At 42.3% G+C, this 22,426-nt stretch overlaps 2 protein-coding genes across 9 annotated transcripts in view; one reads left to right on the top strand and one right to left on the bottom strand.

Annotated features, from left to right (window-relative positions):
- The window catches only part of RELCH (RAB11 binding and LisH domain, coiled-coil and HEAT repeat containing), a 76,562-nt gene extending 64,981 nt beyond the window's left edge, over positions 1-11,581 (bottom strand). For 6 of the 8 annotated variants that reach the window (XR_015743084.1, XR_015743085.1, XM_087930753.1 and 3 more), the window contains exon 1: positions 10,940-11,486. Coding sequence is in view for 5 of the 8 variants with exons in the window: in XM_087930753.1 (XP_087786879.1) it covers positions 10,940-11,399 (460 nt within the window). In the remaining 3 variants the exon portion in view is untranslated. The other 2 variants (XR_015743086.1, XM_087930755.1) reach the window with 1 other exon arrangement.
- A 2,040-nt stretch (positions 11,582-13,621) lies between these two features.
- PIGN (phosphatidylinositol glycan anchor biosynthesis class N) overlaps positions 13,622-22,426 on the top strand; it is a 77,520-nt gene continuing 68,715 nt past the window's right edge. Inside the window, exon 1 of the mRNA XM_026701071.2 lies at positions 13,622-14,109. The gene's annotated coding sequence lies outside the window, so the exon portion shown is untranslated. The remainder of the gene's footprint in view (positions 14,110-22,426) is intronic.

Raw genomic sequence — 22,426 nt, 5'->3', positions numbered from 1 at the left:
TCCCAGTATTCATCCAGTATTCATCTGGCTCACGTCCTTGCAGCAAACAGCCTAGTCAGCTTCAGCACGTTATCGCAGCCCCAGCATGTGGCTTGTCAGGGCTCTGCTCCTTTACAACGATCAACTGAGCTGAGCTGCTGCCACTGGCGGGAAACACTGCAGCCTTCACTGCCGAGCAGCTGGTTTGCGGTTGGATCAGCCTCCCAGAATACCGGAAATCAGCTGTTCTAGGCGGTGGGATCACCACCGTCGCCTATTGCCACCTGCCTGATTGCCACCACCATTGGTGGCAAATGGGTGGTGGCAGAAATCCCCGGCGCCTACAACAGCTGATTGGCGGTATTCCAGGCCAGTCCAATCACCAGTCAGCTGATTGGCAGCAAAGGCTCCAGCATTCCCCGGTGGCAGTGCACCAACCCCCTCCCCCCACTGCAATATTTGCTCTAGAAGATGCACAGACATTTCTACCTACTATTTTGGGGGGGGGATGCGTCCTATAGTGCGAAAAATACTTTACTTTCTATTTGTCCCATTATATAGGAAGGCTTTTACACTGGCAAGCTTGAATCTGTTCCAAGCAATGGTACTGTGGGGAATTTTAATGGCACTCCTTACCAATATTATTCAGATTCTTATGTCAAGACCATAGTGCATATATTTATGAAATGTATAATTTGCTACCTATGGAGTATAGAGCTAATTTTTCTTATTATCAGAAACTATTCAAATCAATCTCCCAAAGCAATTGTGCACTATTTTCCAAAATACTGGACCAAGAGGTTTCCAGAATGATGGCCATATTATGATGGCATAATAAACAATAAATTAAAACATTTGGAAACTCAAGAACATTTATAAAGTCAACATAGGAACTTATAATTTACTTAACAATGTAATAAGAGAGGTTACATCTTTCTGGTTATGGCCAGATATTACCTTGAAATTTTTGATCAGTTTCTTCCTGGTAGAATTCTGCTATGAGGAAATAGGTTTCTCTTCATTTTTTATTAATTTTTTGTCACTCAAGGCCACTTCCTTGAGAGGACTTGTGTGACTTTTGTCAGATTAGTAATTCTATTTAAGCATTGCTGAATTTATTGTGATGCTTTAGTTAAAGATCAACTCTCCCTTTCCCAACATACCTAAATCTACGTGTCCATTCTAAAAACCATAGTGTATCAAACTTTTTTTCTCAACTACACATATTTATATGTCAATGTGTGAGACAGTTTCATTTTACATTCTATTAGATTTTTAAATATAATAGAACTATATTCAAAAATGCTGATGTCCACTCATTCATGGGGCAGTCAGAAACATCCTATAATACAAATTTCAGAGTTGCATCTCTGCCAGGACTAGAAAACTACAAGGAGCAAACCATCCATCTTCATGGCTAGGGGAAAAACAAAACAAAGGGGAGTTTCAAAGGTGAGCAAAGGAGACAAATAATAGTATTTTGGAAGACTCTAATTTCTACAAGTTCTAATGGGCTTGTAGAAAAAAAAAATGAGTTTAAAGGGACAGCCTAACCAAATTCCAAATTCCATTCTACACTAAGATTGGATTCAAGGTGGCATGCCAAAGCCACTTCTTTGAAGAAGTCATAAAATTAAACTATGACATCAAAACAAGAGCATTAATCCATATTATCCAAATGGGATAATAATAGCCATAAGCAAAATCTCACATAACGGTGGAGTTGGCATCATTGTTGCCAACCAACAAGAACAAAACATTCAGTCAGTACAAATAATTTGCAAATGTCTTACAACCCTCAAATTAAAAATAAAAGGCAGAATGACCAACTGCTCATCATCCCATGTTACATTCCCTACAGTAATTTGGACAAAGATCAAACGAATGCTTTTATGAAGAACTTAAACAACAACTAGCTCAACTGGCCTACAGAAAGTTCATCAAAGGATATCCACATGTTTAAGTAGTCTCATGTGTTGTGGGTGAAAACTTTATGGGGCTTTTCTCAAAAGAGAAACAAAATAAATATGATGAACAATTAGCAATCTTTATTATAAAGAAGTAGATTAAGATAAACACCTACAGTACTTTGAGAAACTAGCAGGGAAATACAGGACCTGACACTCCGCTAACTTGGAAATGAAAGCAGAGAACAACTACATATTATGTAAAGATGCAAACTTCATCACAAGTGTTAAAGTACAGCACTTATTCAATATTGGCAGTACACATAAGCCAATTTAAATGCCTAACCTGAACATTCCTTTTCAATAGCAATTCTTAAGAAATATGACAATAGGTACAATTCTACTTGAGAAACAAATTCTACAATAAAATTGATGACAATATAAACTTATTAAAAAAAGTTGCAGAAACAAATATTCAGAAAAATAACTGGAAAACATCTTTCCAGAAATAAAATTAGAGAGCAGTTAAGGAAGGATCCAAGGAGAAAAGAAATTTGATATAACTGTACTGTGTGAGCTACACTGCAAGTTAAAGCAAAAACTAAAAGACTGAAAATTACCCAATACAACTTGTAAAAGCAACAGAAAAATAATATCAAAAGGGCTGGAAAAAAAATGCAACCAATGAGTTTTGAAGGAGTCAAGAAGGACAATCACATCTGACTGACAAAAAAACTGAAGCTGAAAATTAGCATTTTTATCTTTTTGCTTCAAAAATAGCCAACATAGAGCACCATTACTCAGATTATATCTAATAGCATCAAGAAATTAATTAGATGTGATTCTCCTTGCAATTTGACAGATTAAAACCAGGAAGAGGGGTCGATGGTTGAATATCCTTTGATAAAGCAAATTCTACAACAGATGGGAAACATCAAAGCAAAATCAGATCCTTTAGCTAATGACGATCTACTGCTGAGAAGAGCAAAACTCTGCAGAAATTTTTTATTAATGCAGTGTGCAATAAAGAAGCAAGTACTACAGAAATCTAGCTCAGACACCAAATCTGGAATGCAGAAACTTATGGTAATTTTAAGATGCCATCAAAGCAGCTCTTTTTAGGTTTGATGGATAAAGAGCTTATGTACAAAGATGGATGGACACAGTAATTCCCACAATGGAAGAATGAATGGCAAAGGAGTTGGCAGAGATGACAAAACTGACTGTTTTAATTAAAGAGAAGAATCTATCTAGTTTTGTTTCTGTTTGGGGAAAAAACTGTTTCTGGACTTTGTGCTCAAAACTGGAAAAAAAAAAAGAAATTTTGATTTAAGATACTGGTAACTAGATTGATTTTATTGTTATAAAAATGGTCTGAAATAGAAATGTAAAACAAAAGGTTGAGGGTGTAACTCTTTTTTTGTACTCTACTGCAGTGGTCCCCAACCTTTTTTGTACCAGGGACCAGTTTCACGCAGAAACTTTTTCAAGGACCGGCGGGGGTGGGGGGTGGGGAGACACTTTTTCAAGGAGGGGAGGAGTCAGTTTGGTGGTTTGCTTGCAGACGCTTCATTACCTGACTAGATAACATCTGATGTTGTTACCTAGTCGGGTAATAAAACGTCTGCCAGCAAACCACCAAGTTCAGGGAGGCTCAGGACAAGTCCCTGCAGGATGGCTGAGAAGCCCCGCCTCTCAGCCCTGCCTCCCTTAGCCTCATCCCTCAGGTGTCTGCCTCGTTCCTCTCTCAGTCGCTCTCTAACCCTAACCCTAACCCTAACCCTTTCAGAGTAGCTTCGGCTGAGTAAAAGAGGCGAATAGTTATTATTCTCAGCCAAAGCTACTCCGAAACAACCAGAAACGAAGGCAGGCAGGCAGAACGGAGCACTGGATTGAACCGCGGGTGGCGGGGTGGGGGTGAACGGGCGCTTCGAAGGAGCTGCGCCGACAGGAAAAGCCACCCTGCCGGCTTCTTTAAAGCAGTTTCTTCCTGGGCTGGTGGAGGAGCGAGAGAGCGACTGAGAGAGGAACGAGGCGGGAGGAAACCGAAGCCGCTGAGCCAGAGAGCAGGACAGGCTTTGGTTGCTTCCTCCCTCCCCTTCTTTCATTTGTGTCCTTGATCCCTGATCCCAGCAGCATTCACCGAAGGCGAAGAAAGCCGCCATTTTTATTTTATTTTTATTTTCTTTGTGGCCCGGTACCAAATGATCCATGGAGCGGTACCGGTCCGCGGCCCGGTGGTTGGGGACCCCTGCTCTACTGCACAGAAAAGTCAGAAATCACTTTTTTTTCTTCTTCCTTTTTTGCACCCCTTTTCTTTCTTCTTTACCTTTCCTGACTTTTGTTTCTATTTATATTTTATCTCATATCAAACTTTAATTAAAAAAAAAATAAAAAACCAAGATGTCATCAAAGTAGGCCAAAAACTATCAATGAGCAGAACATGTATGCATCATGGACCTGGACAACAAACTGATAACTTTGTAACTTTTCCCATATGGATGGAGAGACAAATACATACAAAAAAATCTTGATCCCAGTTGAAACACTATAGCATTGCACTGCATGAAATACAAACAAGTTTTGGTATCATCACTTTGGGCAGTGAACCTACTCAATGAATATGACCCCCAAAGTATGTTCAAATAACTGTTCTAGAAATTACATGGATTGAAAAAAAAATTAACTGCTGCACAACAGAGAGGATTTGAGAATTGTAGAATCCCCAACATACATATAATTAAAAATAAAGCAGTAACCCTTAGGTACCCTTTACGTGGCAGTTTCTGATTTTAAAGGTTTGATTTAATCCAGAGGCCGAAACTCTAAAAGACTCTGCAATGGACTATTGCCATTTATTAACAGTTACTATCATGACAACATTTCTTTCAGAGTAAGATATCAAATTAGTGGGTAGTATCTCTATTCCAAACTCAATAATGGTAAAATGGATATATTTTATATAGGAGTGCAGTATTTTGAATTAAGAGTCAAAAAAGTGTGTTGCCAAACAAATAAGGAAGTGCTGACCTAGCCTTTGTTATAATGTCACAAGATCCTAGGTAAAGTGTATTTAAAGTTTAGGAATTGCAAATAACAAGTATGTGTACATTGATTTGACTCAAACACACTTTTTAAACCTGCTTCTAGCATTTTTAACTCTCTATTTTTAATCTCTGTACTAACTCTGTACTCAAACAATTTACTAGTTCAGACTTCTACACAATAGCAGACTTAGTAGACATGGATGATGTGTGAACGTGTTACATGTTAAATATATGATGAGTGCTTTTGGCAATTGCCCAATGGAACATTTTATTTAAGATCAAACGTTGGGTTGTGCAAAAAGCTCTTTAAACTGTTGTTGGCCGATTATAAACATTATTGACTTTGATAATATCCCAACTTATACTGTTAGGAATTAATTCAATCAAAATTTTGAAGGATGATGTTTCATGTTATACTGTTTTTCTCTTCTGTGTGTACAGAGAACAAAATTGTTACAGGTTGGTATTTTCCTAAGAACACACAAGTATTCTATCAGTTCCCCCTCTTCAAACTATTAGGAGACAGCAGTTGTAATATTTATATTTTTTTCTTGAATAGAAGGAATACAGTACTCTATTAACTGCTAGTCTTGCACTGTGACTATCATTTATCTCTTGTGAATAATATTTTGTCAGCTGGGTTAGTTACTGCTCACTAGAGGCTGATTTACATGTGACTTATGATAAGTGACTTGGAAAAAAAAATCTTCAAGCTTAAATGTTTGTGTAAAGGTTAAATGTATAAGGAAACGGTGAATTCCTTAATGATCAAATACTTGGACAGAATTTCAGCATGTTGCAGACTCTTCTACTTTAAACTTTTTCTTTTTTCTGGTTACATAGAACAGAATGATTAATCGTAAGAATTCCAGTAGCATGCTTTCCCTCATTTATTTTATGTTGCAGTACAGACGTAAGGTGTTATAAAATTAAAAATTAGCTATAGAAGATGACTATATAGTAACAACTAAAAACAGTGAGACTTATATGGGTATGGCAGTTCTATAGTTGTCTAAAATCATTCTTGAAATACTATGTTGTAATGTAAATAAAGACCTGACTTTAAATTATGCCAGCCTAAGAAATGGCCTCTAATTAGTATCAGCCTTTTTTATTGTTCTTTGGGAATAAGAATTAAAGAATATAAAAAAGTAGTTAATTTTTAATTACCTATTAATTTTTAGTTGTGCTAACCTAACATTAAATCCTTGGTGTACTTTGCTAAAAGCTAAAAGTATTTGCATCTGACATTTTTTTCAAGATTAAAGTCATTTGTGCCAATATGTTTAGTTTTGCCTAATCACAATTTTGAAGTACTATTTCATTGACAAGCAAATTACGCAGGATAACTGCTCCAACTCTTGGGAGTAATTACATGAAGTCTCCTGGTTTCTATTTCATTTGTTTTATGAGCTGCAATCATTTCCTCATTTACACTGAAAGAAAATATGAACCATGTCTAATGAATATAAATATACTCTACTTTATTAAAATGATAAATGATTTTTTTTGTTCAAAGGAGAAAATTTTGGGGTTTTCCACTCTGAAATACCTTTTCTGAGTCCCTCAATTGTAATTAGTGGTGAAAGATTAACAGGAACAGTTACTTATGACCAATAGCTAAAACAATTTATACAATCATCAGTGAAGAGAACAAAAGAGGGAAGCAACAAATTGAGAAACAATGTATAGGGTATATACACATAACATTCTGGTTCCCCAAATTAGCCAACATGGTTTAGCCCATGTAGTTAAATCTATGGACTAGTTAATATATTATGTAAACTCAATCATGTTGATTTAGTGAACCATTGTTCAGTTAAGCACAAGGTTTTGCAGCGGAGAAACAAGAAAATTTAGCTAATTTTGTTAAAAAATGTTATGAATGTAATTTTAGCTAAAAAACTAAAGGTAACATTTGTCAGAAGGCTTTTATTAAATTTCAGTAAAAATCTGATGGACAAGCAGGGAGCAATTGGGTGAATCTATATATAAATTTCTGCTGTCAACATGAAAGCAAAGATATCTAGTGAAGCATAGTTCTGCCAGGCAAAAGAACAGGAAAAGATCAGCAAGAAATTCTGGTGTCTTTTATTCTAAGGATATGTTCTGCATATAGATAATGCCTAACGAAGGCAGACAGCTGCAGGATTCTTTGGTAATATGTTAATAGTCAACTTATGACAACTGAGCCCAAAATTTCAGTTACAGAGACATTTGTTAAGTGAGTTTTGCCTCATTTTACAACCTGTCTTGCCACAATTGTTAAGTGAATCACTACAGTTGTTGAGTTAGTCACATGGTTGTTAAATGAATGTACCTTCCCCATTGACTTTGCTTGTCAGAAGGTCACAAAAAGTGCTCACATGACCTCAGGACACTGCGATAATCATTAATATGAGTCCATTGCCCCAAGTGTCTGAATTTTAATCCTATGACTATGGGGATGCTGCAATGGTAGCAAGTGTAAAAAATGATGTCACTTTTTTTCAGAGCTGTTGTAACTTCAGTCACTAAACGAACTATAGTTAAGTCAAGGATTACTTGTATTACAACCTACAAAACAATATCCTATCCCAGGGCAGTAACTCTACTGTATAGTGCAATATAATGCAATATCGGGTTTTCAATTCAACTGTATCGAATCTGAAGGATGTATGTTTGTGTTTTATTTTTATAGTTATAATGTACACTAAAGCTGGCATTTAATTTTGTTCTACAAGGTGCAATGACAATAAACTAAACTAAACAGTGAATATGCCTGATGACATCCCTAATTTACATTAACTAAATTATTAATAAATAAAGTCCTCAGTATTTGCAATAATAGCAAGTACTTAGGAATAAAATCTTATCAAATACTAACAAAAAGCTAACAAAAAGCTGTAAAAGCTGTAAAATCAAACTAAGAAACTACATTACCACTGTCAGCCATCTCCTAAGTTGTATCACATGACTGCTTTACAAAATAATTGGTAATTGTATGCTATTAAAAAATCAAGTATCAAACCACAGATCTTCAGATGCTTAAAAAAGCCCCTGCCTTAAGAAAAATGTGTTTTCTTAACATAATACTAAATCACATTCATTATTCTTATACAATACTAAAATTGGCTTTGAAACTTTAGTACCAGCTATACTGGCAAATAAATATGCATACGAGCAGCTTTAGTAAGCAATATATTTAAAGCCTATGTTTTGCTAATTAGATGTTACACTGTAGTTTTTCAATTCACAGAAGGAAGGTGGTGAGTTGGCTGGTCCTACATTGCCTGTACAAAAATAGCCAAGTCACAAGTATAGTATTGTAAAATTGTGATCCTTGTACCTTATCAGTATCAGATATTGAGCTGATTTTATTTGCTATAAATAAGTCACAATTTATGGTAATCCATATGTTGGCTTAGAAAAAATGTCTAAATAAAAAACTAAACAAATAACATTTATGATTTTAGTGTTATCTGCAAACACTAAAAAGCTCCGTATTTTTATTAATGTGATTAAATAAAGAAATTATTACTCTCCATAGTAACAGAAACATAAAGACATTTTGCAAAAATTCTAATATGGGTGTAATCCTGGCTGCCGCAGATGTTTGTGTGCATGCAGATGTGTTATTTATGGAAGCTTCTCAATAGAATCACAAATGCTGTCCTCTCTCTAAACTGCTGAAATACTTAAAATATTCTACCTGACTTTGTACAGTGATGCATTTCTTGGTAATTGTGTTTCTTAGAAGCATTTACATGGCATCATTTACATAAAGTCTTTCCTGACTCAACATTATTAGACACTTGCCACCTAATGAGATATGTTGTTGACTGCCCAGTGTATATTTCTTCATAATCTTCCAGTACAAACTAGAAATGACTTAACATTTTTAAAAATCACTTAAGGATGATTATGTGTGGCCTTGCCAATGTAGCTGAATTAAATATCACTATATTGATACTAAATCTTGAAAAGATGGAGACATTTGCATGGAAACATTTCTTATTATTCTTACATTGAATCAAACAGGATTTACTGAATATTGTCCAAACATCCTCCCACAATCTGAAGCCATAAGCAATTATACACAACACATACATTTTCAATGAAACTTATATTATCTAACCCAATATCTCAACATTAATTATAGTGCCACAGTATTCTAAAATGAAACATGTACCTGCATTGATATTTCAGGATGTTGTCTCTGAAAGAGCAAGAGCTAAAATCAATAAAGTGTATTAACTTAATATCTTTGTTTTGCCAATAGTTTAGTACAGATTAAAAACTGCTGCTTCTTTAGCTATGACTTTTTAGTTTCTATCGAATTGCAAACGGCAAGAGGAACCAGAAAAACACCAGCTGATTCAGAATTCAGGGCTGGTTTTACATACTGTATTACAATATTGAGGCTTTTGAACTTTGGTGTTACCAAAGACTCCTCAAAATATCAGGGATATTCAAGAAAATAAATGATCAAATTGATTCAGAGTTCTTATTTGTGGCATAAATAACCAGGCTCAAATTATCACATTTTGGACGTATTACGTATAACCAAGCTCTCTTTGAGTAATCTATAATGCTGAGAATGGAAAGAAAAAGGGACCAACCAGAAGCATAGTATGTGGACATGATTACAGAGGTAATGTGTACACCATTATAAAACCTGAAAAACCAGATAAAGGGCAAATCATCATGAAAAAAAATCTACCAACTTGATGCTGGTAATCAAGTTGAGGTTGACTCATTAAGAGGTTGACTCACTAAGAGTCAACGCCAACTTGATTATCATTATAAATCACACTATGTTTACTGCTAGTTTGTTCACTAAATCACAACTGGCTTTAGTGGAGTCATGAAGTAGGGTAAAATAAAACCAAACACATAATGACAGAATAAGATTGAATACCATAGCAAGTTCATATGATGACCTCCTAAAATTAGTTATCAGAGTCTCTCTCAAATTTATCTCTGAACTAAAATATTTGTGAGAAAGGTGAAAGTATTGTATTTGTGTATGTAAATAAAATTCAGATTATCAAAGCAGCTGAACTCACAGGACTGCTATTCTTTGCTACGGTGATTCATGAACTACTTTTAACTTACGCTGTATAATTCAACCCATCATAGCCTTTAAAAACCTTGCCATAAAAATAGAAAAAGCCTCATAATAGGTAGCAGTTGCAATCTATGTCATCTAAATGATCAACATGGTACCAATGAAGGAGACTATTTGTAGCTCAGGGTTGAAATGAGGGGGTCTTTGGTGGTCTCTGAGCTTGTTTTCTTGCAGACGTTTCATTACCCTAACTAGGGAACGTCATCAGTGCCAGTAAGGAGTGCTGTTTGCTGTCAGTTTATATTCTGGTGAATTGTCTGTCTGTGTCCACCCCCACCCACATAGACAGGCAAAACACCAGAATATAAACTGACAGCAGACAGCACTCCTTCGTAGCACTGATGATGATACCTAGTTAGGGTAATGAAATGTCTGCAAGAAAACAAACTTAGAGAGTACCAAGAACCCCTCAGTTCAGACATGGTACTTAATGTGAGGACCCAAAGGTGCTTTTTTAAGAGGGACAAGCATGACCTGGATGACCGAGAATCTCCACAGATCAAGGGTCTCCAAACTTAGCCACTTTAACACTTGTGGACTTTAACTGTTGAAGTCCACATGTCTCAAAGTGGCCAGTTTGAAGATCCCTGCGCATAGGTATTTAATGTGGTGTAATGCAGGTCACACCGCCTTTTGCAAAAACGGGTATTGGTGCTAGTAATGCAATCGAGCATTTCTTCACGGGGCGTTTCTTCACGCATGCCATGGGACGATCCCTGCCTCTTTCCTACGAAGATTTGACAAACGCCCCGACGCCAATTGAGGGGAATTGAAAATAACACACACACACCCAAGCCAAGGTCAACCGAGGGCTGAAACCTGGCAAGGGGAGGGGGGAAAAAAAGAAGAGGGTCTCCTTCTAAGCTTCTCTTTGTTAAGCACGATTATCCACTTACGGAGCTGTCCGGCGCCGGGCTCCTTACCGCCTCCGACCATCGCTATGATCCCGGGAGCTCCTGAGGCGGAAGGAGTCGGTGCCAGGGCTCCGGCGCCGCCCGCACTTTGCCGCTCGAAGTTGCCAGGGTTGGAAAAATAGTCGCGCAGGCGAGGCAGCTCCCGGCCGCTCTCCAGAAGCTCCGTGTGCAATTCCAGAGCTGTCAAGACGAACTGGTCGCGCAGCAGCTGAGCCGCTAAAGCATCCACGGGCACCCGGGGCGGTTCCTCGGCCTGTGCAGGCGGCGGCGGCAACAGTTGCTGAAGGGGTAGCGAAGAGGAGGTGGAAGAAGAGACGGGGAGTGGAGCGCCCGAGACGCCGGGGTCGCTGCTGCTGCTGCCCCCCGGCCTGGTCTCCTCTGGCTCGGACTCTTCGGAGTCACTGAGGAAGGGGTTCACTCCCCCGCCCCCCACCACCGCCATCTTGGGAGAAGAGGAATTTCCCCCAGAGCCGCGCGCTGTTCCGAGCTGCGCCCCAGCCGAACCCTGTTACCACAGCAGCCGGCGACAACCCACCAATCCCTCTCTCGCTCTCTCTCGCGAGCGCGCGCGCCCGGGTGCCTCCTGTCTTTCCGAGCTCGGTTTCCGCATAGGAACTCTCGCGAGATCCTCCGCGCTTTATTTCCGGTTCCTGGAGGTACCGGCAGGCTTGTGGGAGTTAGATTCCCCATCGTTTTAGGGGGAATGGGGGGGGAGGGCGTTCGTTAACTACAGGTCGTCCTCAACTTACGACCACAATGGAGCCCAACTTTTCTGTGGCTAAGTGAGTTTTGCCCCATTTTACGACCTTGCTTGCCACAGTTAAGCAAATCACTGCCGTTGGTAAAGGTCGTTAACTGAAACAGGTTTTTTCCCCCCATTGACTTTGCTTGTCAGAAGGTCGCCGAAGGGGAGCACACGACCTCAGGACAGGGCAAATTATGAGTCAGTTGCCAAGCATCTGAATTTTTATCCCGAGATCAAGAGGATGCTGAGACAGTCCTAAGTGTGAAAAATGGTCATAAGTCACTTTTTTCATTGAAGATGTAACTTTGAACGGTCACTAAATGAACTGTTGTAAGCTATACAGGGCTATCTGTATGAGGCAGCAATGTGCTGCAGCTGTCAAAAAAAAAAGCAACAATTCTAGGCTGTATGAACAGAGGAATCAAGATTATGGGAAATTATGCTACCGCTTTAAAATGCCTTGGTAAAATCACACTTGGAATACTGCATCCAATTTTGTTCGCTACAATATTAAGAAAAAAGATCTTGAGACTCTGGAAATAGTGCAGAAAAGTTTATTGAAGGGAAGGGACTGAAGGCTAAAAGATGAATGTTTGCAGGAATTGGGTATGTTTAGTCTAGTAAAAAATAATTAGGGGTGATATGATAGTGTTCCAATATTTGAGGGGCTGCCAAATTTAACCTAGAACTAAGGAGAAATTTCCTGACGGTGAAAACAATCAACTGGTGGAACAACTTGTCTTCAGAAGTTGTGGTTGCGTCAACCCTGGAGGCTTTTAAGAAGGGACTGGACAACCATTTGTTGAAAATGCTATAAAGTCTCCTGCTTGAGCAGGGGGTTGGACTAGACGACCTCCAAGGTCCCTTCCAACTCTGCTATACTATTGTTGGAAGAGGAGGCTCCCTCTGTTATTTCAATGCCATTCCCACCTCCCCAAGGGTTTGTGCTGCCAAATGGACAACTGCTGCTAAGCAATTATAGAAAACTTCATAAATTTGTTATGGCAGCAGATTCGGAAATAGTGTAATCTCCCAACACTAATGAAGGAAGATGAAAATATTGCAGAAATTCCTATTCTTTATAGGTCAGTAGCTTATTTCCCTTTGAGACCTGAAAGATTAAGTTAGGGATAGATTTTTTTCTATGACACTCTCTAAGGTAGCTAGGAATGGAAAACTTGATGGCACATAATCAATGTTTTCCTTTTGTTAAAAAAAGTTTCAATCGTCCTGAAGAAATAATAGCCTTATTTTTTTTACCATGGGTTGAGACTGTAACTCACACAATATACTCTAACATTCTCTTTAACAATTATTTACCTGCATTCAGGATCAAAGGCTATGGACCTATGGGATGAAACAGAAAAGGTTTATGGAAGTTCTGAGGGCCAGTTTGGTAGCATCGGGCTAGAAATTGGGAGATTGAATTCTAGTCCCACTTTGGGCATGTAGATGACCTGGCTCAGTCACTAGAATGGAAGAAAAAAACAACACTGAAGGTTCTGGATTTGGCTCTAGAGATGCAAACATCAGAACCATAAGAAATTAAGCAGCTCCAGTACTTAAAAGAATATATAGTTGAGCGTATTACAGTAAAAACAAGTGTTCTGTTCTCATGTCATAAAATTTCTATACTTTTTGAGAAGCCAAAGGGTGATTATAGTTAAGTTACATCCTCTTTGCCCCTTGTAATTTCCTCCTTCACCATTTCAAACTGTCCCGAATGCAAGTCTATATTCTGTAATTCTTTATTGTGTAACAGGCAAATTAAATCCCATAAAAGGACACTGCCCTTACAGATTTCGGGATGAGAAACGTGTGCTATTAAACATTTTTACCGGGACTCATGTAATTGTGATCCAAACATATTCTAAGATTTCCTGTCTTTAAAGCATACTTATTTTAAACTTCCAGATGCGTGGATTTCAACTCCCAGCTAGTTGAATTCCGGGAGTTGAAATCCATGCAGCTTAACATTGCCAACACTGAGAAACGTTGCTCTAGTCTAGATCGATTATCAACTCTCAAGAATTCCGATCCGATGCTGGCAGAGTATTTTGGAAATCGTAGTTCAAGATCTCCCCTCAGCCTTGGGAGAAGAGCGGTGAAATGAGAAAGCAGTCCAGCACGAAATCTCCCGAGTTCATCGTGACTCCTAGAGATCCCGCGATACTCTTTGGCTGCTTTCGCGACCTGGGATCTGTGACGCTGCTGAAAACAAAGCGTGGTTTTTTACGGAGCGGTGATCGCTTGTAAGGAGCCCGTGGACGTTTTTGTTTTCTGCACTCCCCCCCCCTCCCCCGTTACTTTCTCCCTACCTGCCAAGCGTGGCGAAGATGTTTTTTGCTGGTCGGTATATGTCTCCAAGGAAACGATCGTCCTCGCAGTAGCCGGTGGAATGAGCGAGGTAAGCAACACAAATAAGAAGTCGCTTCCTGTAATGATGCTGAATGTTCTGTTTCCTGACGCATCTGTTGTCAGCAGGGAGTGTTCGGTACATTTTGACTTGGGTGGGAAATGGGAGACTGGTTATGTCCATGGGATTTGCCAGTAGCTTGCAAACTTTGTGGTTGGCACCCTGGCGTTTAAGCATGCCAACAACAACATGATAAGCTGTGCGTTATTGTAGTAGACACTAATACATTGTCACCACATTGGGTTGCTGAAATTAAGAACACTTGAAGTAATCGAAGTGCGTGTGCATGGACTCAAGTCTCCAACGAAGCTTGACTTTTGGTGCCATCATTGTGGTTTAAGCATGCTAACAACAACGTAATCAAAGTGTGTATGTGCGTGGACTCAAGTTTCCAGCGAAGCTTGACTTTTGTAAAATGAATGAATAAATGAATGAATTCTTTATTAGCCAAGTGTGATTAGACATACAAGGAATTTGTCTTGGTGCATATGCTCTCAGTGTGCATAAAAAGAAAAGATACATTCATCAAGAATGATAAGATACAACACTTAATATAGTCATAGGGTACAAATAGGCAATCAAATCATACGAGGAAACAGTCAATATTAAGGATACAAGCAACAAACTGCAGTCATACAGTCACAAGTGGGAGGGAATGGGTGATAGGAGTGATGAGAAGATTAATAATGATAGTAATGCAGATTTAGTAAATAGTTACTAAACTGTTACACAACAGTGTTGTGGGAATTACTTGTTTAGCAGAATGATGGTGTTTGATAAAAAACTGTTCTTGTATCTAGTTGTTCTGATGTGCACTATAGCGTCGTTTTGAGGATAGGAGTTGAAACAGTTTATGTCCAGGATGTGAGTGGTCTGTAAATATTTTCACAGCCCTCTTTTTGACTCGTGTAGTATACAGGTCCTCAATGGAAAGCAGGTTGGTAGTAATTGTTTTTTCTGCAGTCCTAATTATCCTCTGAAGTCTGTGTCTGTTTTGTTGGGTTGCAGAACCAAACAAGACAGTTATAGAGGTGCAGATGGCAGTGGTTGGATCCCTTGTGTTTAAGGATGCCAGCAACAACATGATAAGCTATGCATTATTGTAGACACTAATATATTGTAAATACATTCAATTGGTGGAGTTAAGAACATTTGAAGTCATCAAAATGTGTGTGCATGGACTCAAGTCTCCAGCAAAACTTGATTTTCGGTGCCATTTTTCTTGACAATAGTATGTAAGTAGTATGCATACAAGTCATGCCTTAGCCATGAAAGCCGTCCGGATGACTTTGAGTCAGTCACTCCTTCTGTCTCAGCCCAACCCTCAGAGTGTTCTGTTGTGGGGAAAATAGGAGGAGGAAGATGTGTTGGATATGCTTGCTCTCTTGAGGTATTTGTAAAAATAATAAAGGCAGGATGAATAAATACAATCTTTTTTTGATTTCCAAGGCTATTATACAGCAGGGATTTCCTGGTGATCTATCCAAGGACTTCTGGATCACATTCTGCCCACCTTAAGACATCAAGATTAGCTAGCTACTGTAACCAAGCAAATTCTTACTGTGGATGGATTGCACAAGCAAAGCTTTCAGAGTAGGATTGCTTGTTTTTGGTTTAGGATTAAGACGTAATGAAATTGTTGCTACTGTGGTTTATGTTTATTGTTTTTGTAAATCGACTTCATTGTGGTTTATTCAGCAAACTTTGGTTAACTAAAAAGGGCTGCAATTTGTGTGAATTCTGCCTTTTTCATGAGAATTCCATTGGTAGATCTCAGCATGCTAACAAAAAATTAAAGCACATTGTTTAAAAATGTGTTTGATTTGAGCTTAAGGGAGTTATATGAGCTCAACCACTGTTGTTTTTATCATGGTTCAGATCATGCATACTTTATGAACCTAGTTCATTATAGTTCACTTAAACTATAATTAAGCAAATTATTACTTAGAGAATAGTTTAGCAAAGCATAGTTTGGCATACAACTTCTATCAGAAAAGAGCTGTCCTACAGGATTGGAATAATACCCTTGGGCAAGATTTGGATTTTAGATGCAAAATTTACCCATTTTGTCCCTTAGCACCTCTGCCCCCAGTTTGAAGTTTATTGAAATATACAGACATAAGCTAAAATGATTACAGTGATGGTACAAAATTTTGCTATCATTCCTTTTCTGATGTGATCAACCCATAGGTAATGCACAATTACATATCAGAACAATCTGAACAGGCCTATGTTCATTTAACAACATTCCAGAGTAATCACAGCCTAGGAAACAATATTTTATGGCTTGTAAAGTACTTTCAGCCATAGGAAAATATTGTATCACCACTTTGTGATGATATGATCACAGTAAGGGTACTTAACAAAGTGTTCATGCTTACGACCAGTTGCCAACCCCCCTGTGATCCTGTAATCATTATTTGCAATTTTCTCTATCGACTTCCCCAGAAAGTCAGTGGGGAAGCTCGCAGGAAGGTTGCAAGCTGCATCTGCCTGCCAAGAGGATTCCCTCTTGTCTTTCGGGAAAGAGGGCTCAGATCCTTGTTATGTATTTTATATGGTGTATATAGTTGTCAGGTGAAGTTCTCATTCTGGTCCTTTGTTAGAGTGGGAAAATACTCTCTCCTGATTGGTTGTTGGCTGATCAGTTTCCTATAAAAGGAGCTGTGTCGGCCAGGGAGTTCAGTTGCCTCATAGGCAGTACTGAGTAAAGAGCTCTTAGAAATCACTCTGGCCTAGCGTCTATTCTTTGCCCAGAACACCTTGTCCGAGTTCTCTTCCATGCACAGAGGGAAGCTGAACTCCTTTTTCAGGCATTCTTTCTCCAACCTTCAGAGACAAGAGGGAGCCAAAATCTGAGCAGAGATACAGCGTGGTACGAAGTGAAGGGTGCCTCAGGCAGATGGGGAGGCACCTAGAAGCCCAACACAGATCATGGACAGGGAATATCAAAGTAAACGTCCCAGAAACTTAGATTGTGCAGTTTCTAATGTAAGAGTGTCCTTTTAAGTGCAACATTGTGTGGCATATAACAAAGCATGTAGCACCTTGGCTTTAAAAAGTTCGTGTCACAAGTGCATAATTGTCACTGTTATGGATTGAAAATCTAATGATTGCATTTGGGCTTTATTATTGTGTTTGGGCTTTCCCAAATTATGATGTTTCGGCTTTCTTCCAACAAATGCCCATTTTCAAAAAGAAAGAGTTAAACTTTTTGATCCCACTTAATTTGGAAGGGATCTAGAAGCCACAAAAGAGATGCTGGAAAGCTGATTCCTGTTTCCTTCTTTGAGAATAATGTGAATACTCTGCCACTGCTTCCGCATCAAAGGTCTTCTAATTATTTGGTGAGCGCTGGAATAGGCAGAAAAAGGTGGTAGGGTAGATATCATGGGGATTAAATTACCCAAATTTGTTCACTATTCCTAGCAACCCTTAACTGAACTGATCTCTAATTTGTAGTATTTCATACAATTTATAAAATAGAGTTCCAGTATTTACCTATGTTCTGTAACTACATTTAAAGAGAAAAAAGGCAGTCCTGTCCTCTAGTGGTTTTCAGCGCGAACAGCAGTGTTTTTTGAGACCTTTGCTCATACTGTATAAAGAAATTTTTAAAAAATGTTGACTGGAGTACAGTGACAATATTATTCTTACATGGAGGTGGAAGAGTGAGTTACAAGAGAAAAGAGGTGGCTATAGGATGACTATGGAACATATGTTTATGTGCAAGTTTCAAGTCAAGATAAAGCTGAAGAACAATATCAGCACTCACAATGTTATCTTCAGCATATTACCACCATTATCAGGAAATACACCAGAAATTGCTTTTAAGCCCTGAATGTCATTTGTAGAGAACCAGTGGAACTATGCAATGAATTCAAGACCATTGGTAAGGATGCATGAAAAGGGAATCTAAAGGGTCAGGTTGAGGTAAGAGCATCCTGGAATGACCTACTCAAGTTGTTGCTAGCAGTCAACACCAAATTTATGCCACATAAGGAATTATTTTATAGTTCCAAGGTGCAACAATTAATGGATCCTTTTATGTGTGTGTGTGTATGTGTGTATATGTATGTATGAATGGCATTCAACTTTGTTCGGGTATTTTCCCACGTCATTGTAGTCGTGCTTTTAAAGTTGTAGCAACGTTTCGGCAGATTTTCCATAGAGTTGTCTCGAGCGTCCAGGTTGGGAGGAGCTCCAGTCTCGGCTCTCACAGGCTGAGCTTGAGATTGAGGAACGCCTCTCACCATCACGTGGTCCTCCGGGCGCTCCCCAGTTTTTTGCTCAGCCTCGTGGCAGCCAGGCTGTTTTTTCCCTCGCTCCTGGTCATTTCAGCACCTCAGAGTTTTTCTTCTTTCAACTTGGACCCTGCTATCACCCAGCACAGGACCTTGAGGTTTGAACTCCCCAGGGAGTCTTTCTTCTTTCAGGGGAATCGCATTCGCCGTCCCTGCAGGGGAAAGCCCAGCGCTTCGAGCGCTGCCCCCCCCTTCGTTTGCTGCCTATTCGCCCCGCGCGAGGTCGCTTCTTCCCTTCCTGCCTTACTGTTTTCGCCGTTTCCCCCCCGCGAATGCCTTCTAGTCCAGGGAATGCTTCCCTGTCTCTCCCAGGGGTCTTCTTGTGGCCTCAGTTGGGAGATTGCCGCCGCTGGGGCTGTTTTTATTACCACGGCCTCCATTTCGGGCTCCCTGTGGCATCCGCCATCTTGGGTGTGCCCAGGAGCCGCCGCCATTTTGTGTGTGGCCGCATGGCCTGCCGCCATTGCGAGAGGCCCAGAACAGGCCGTTTTTCTTATCCTGACTGATAGGCAGACTCCGGACTGCCTTTATCTCTGCTCCTTTTTTCGTTTCCTCTATCCGGCTATTCCGCTTACCAGGGTCAGTTGGCCCTACAGCCCTTCCCCCAGCAGGCGAGGTAGCAGCTCTGCCATCCCCCTTCCCCGGTCCGTCCGGCAGGGGTAGCTGCCTGGCGTTCAAAATTTGGCTGATTGGCTTCTGGGCTAGGCCCCGCTGTGCAACAACGTTCTATTTTAAATAAAAAAAAATTTTTTGACCAAAGGGGTGTGTGAAACGTGCACTGGGATTCCCCGGCCTTTACGTAGGCCGCATCCAGACGTGCAACCGTCTCGCATTCCTGAAACTACTTGTTGGTGGCCCCAGGGCCGATTGCCACTGCTAGAGGCCTACCTGCAGGCTGCGTTGTTTTTGATTCCTGGGCAGATCCTCGGACTGCCCAAATTCTTACTTGTACCTTGCAATCCTGCCTTGGTACTCCTCTAGATATAAGAGTCTACTGGCTCCACAGCCTCTCCCCAGCAAGGGAGATAGCAGCTCTGCCATTCCCCTTCCCCGGTCCGCCCGGCAGGGACAGGTTTTTTTGGCGTTCTTTCCTGGCTAATGGCCTCTGGGCTAGGCCCTACTTCTCAGCAACGTGGCAAAACAACTCTGTTGCCTTTGACCAAAGTGGGGTACGAAAAGAGTACTGGGATTCGCGGCTCCTGCTTAGGCCGTATCTAGACCTATTAATCACCTCACATTAATCAAAAATTTTCCTTTTCTTCTCCTCTCCAGATGGCAGACGACAATACATCTCATGGCACTTCCCTGAAGGCCAAGGCCAAATCTCATCACCTGCGCAAACAAGCACAGGAAGCATCCAAAGCCTCTCAAAGGGATGCCCTTAGGCGACACAGGGCCCTTGAGAAGGAGATTGACAGACGCTCTAAAGAGTCAAGCTCTGTGCCTCTGGATCCTTCTACCCCCTCAACCTCCACCCATCCTCCTCCCTCCTCCCCTGCTTCTGCCTCTTCCTCACAGCCTGCACAGGCCTCTGAGGCCACCTTACCCCCCTCTGCTGTAGGACTACGCCCGGAGGAGCCTCACCCACCTCCCACGGTGGAAATCCCTGAAAACTTGAAACAAGCGATGGAGTTGGCCATCCAGCGGGGATAGCGCAACAGAATCAGCAGCTGGCCGGTCTGGCCCCTCGGCCTGCGGCTCCCGAGGCTCAAGGATCAACGGCCTCGCACGGTCAGGTAGCTCTCCACGGGGACCTGACCCTGCCCTTGGAGATGGAGGCCCAGGAACCCGGGGACCCTACCCTCTTTGGGGACGAGGAGGATCTCGAACTGGGGTCTATCATAGACAGTGAGCTCCTCTCGGGAGCAGGCCCCCTAGAAGGGGACATGTCAGAGGACGAGGGCCTCACTCCAGGCCAGCCCACGTTTTTGGGGCTGTTTAAACCGCACCTATTTAGGTCCCTCCTGTTCAAGGCCAGGAATACCTCGGGCCTGAATCCTCCCCCCCCACCCAACCCAGCGGCATCGGGGGTTCCTCCCGACTCTATTTTCTCCCAGCCTGTGGTGGAAACCGAAGTGATCCCTGTCCCACCCATATTCTCTGACATGGTCTCAAGGCAGCTAGCCTCCTCGGGGCCCCCTCCCCCTCCCAACGCCCAGGACAAGCGGTTTTTCAATCTGGAACCACAGTTCTCTACCTTGCTCGACCCCCGGTGGACGAGCCTGTAGTAGGTCTGGCTTCCCGCTCAACTCCCAGCAAGTCACTCGAGGCTCTCCAGCCCGAGGACAAACGAGCTGAACTGGCCCTGCGCCACGCTCACCTCTCTGACGCCTGGGCAGTCAGGACCTCCACTGCCACGTCCTTTTTCACTAGAACCTCCATCAAGTGGCTCCAGCAGCTCAAGCAGCACGTTCCCACAGCTAATCTTAGAGCGCACCAGGACATTGCCAAGATCCTGGCCGCGGCCGAGTTCTCGGCCGACGCCACCTTCCAGGCTGCAAAATTCTCCACCAGGGCCATCTCGTCCCAGGTCACTGCCCGTCGCCTTCTCTGGCTCCGCCACTGGCAGGCGGATGTAAAAAACAAGGCTAAGCTAGCATCAGCCCCCATCTCTGGGGGGAAGCTATTTGGACCGGTTCTCGATCCATTCCTGGCCGAAACCCGTAACAAACGCAAGTATCTCCCTTCTCTTTCTAGGAGGTCTGACTTCAGAGGTTCCTCTCCCTCTTCTCGCCAAGGTTCTTTCCGTTCCTCCTCCTTCCCCAGGTACTACCAATCCTCTCCCTACAGGCCTCCCGACCGCTCGGCACCAGACAGGTCCGGAGGTACCTCTTCCAGGAAGCCCTCCCGGGGATCCGGGAGAGGTTCGTTCCGTCGTTCCCGATAATGCAGTCGCCCTTAGGTGGCTGCCCCCCCCCCCCAAAAAAAAAGGAAGAAGGAGAGCAAGAAAGCCAATCCCTTTCAGCCCTCTCGCCTAGTCAGGCTCTACTCTGACACTTAACCCCTGCAAAATCCCTTCTCTTCAGCCTTGCCCAAACCATTGGGGAAGCCTCATCCTCATATCTGCATTACCTCTCCATACCAAGACTCCCGGTAGGCCATACGGCTCCCGGACGCAGGCTCCTAGCCTGGAGCACTCTTGTCCTCCTCACCTTGCCCCAGGGCATCTGGCCGGCAACACATCTACCCCCACCCCATGTTAGTTGGGGTTCCTCTTTGGGCTCCCGGCCTTCCACAGTCTCATAATCCAGGTACACGGATCCCTCGCCCGGGTCCTCTCTACAACCCTCATCCCCAGATGACGCGGCCTTCGGTCAGCTGGCCTCTCAGCAGGGCCGACCGTCTCGCCCTGGGCGGATCCGGACCTGGTCCCCACCAGCAGAGGCCACAGTTCGGGAACACTTCACGTCTCCCCTCCATCAGTCTGACCTGGAGTTCTCTCAGGGGGTTTCCCATCAGGGGTCTATCCCATAACACCCCAGGGCGTCACATCGCCATCCTCGCAATGGTAGCCATTCGGTCATTGAGGGTTCCTCCCCTCGACCCCGGCTAGGTCTCCCTCAGGGAAGATTCCCATCCTCGCCCCTGCCCGGGCTCCTCGACCCGGGTCCCTAACAGGGTCCTGGCCGATCTTACCTAGCCTCCTTGCCACACGGCCCCAGTAAGCATCTGCTGGCGTCCCCCGGCAGGGCTGCCTTCTGGACAGCCCCGCCTCCTTCATTAGGCCCTCTTGTTGAGGCATTCCAACCTCCAGGGGGTTCTCCTGTTGGGCATGCCCTCCAGCGGGTCATCAGGGTTCCAGGAGAGGTTCTGTTCCAGACGGGAGCCCGCCCGCAGGACTAGCCAAGCTTTGGTATGTCCCAACCTGGATGCTCGAGACGGCTCTATGGAAAAGGGGCGTTGGTTCTTACCTGATACGCTTCTTTTCGTAGAGCTGTCAAGAGCGTCCAGCCCCACCCATAGGCCATCTGGTGGGAAACCTTGCTGTTCGACCGAGCGAACTA

Source organism: Pseudonaja textilis, chromosome 3 (genome assembly GCF_049901715.1).
Source record: "Pseudonaja textilis isolate UNSWEBS1 chromosome 3, rPseTex1.2, whole genome shotgun sequence".
In the NCBI taxonomy this organism is placed as follows: domain Eukaryota; kingdom Metazoa; phylum Chordata; class Lepidosauria; order Squamata; family Elapidae; genus Pseudonaja; species Pseudonaja textilis.
This window is presented reverse-complemented; position numbering and strand designations above follow the sequence as displayed.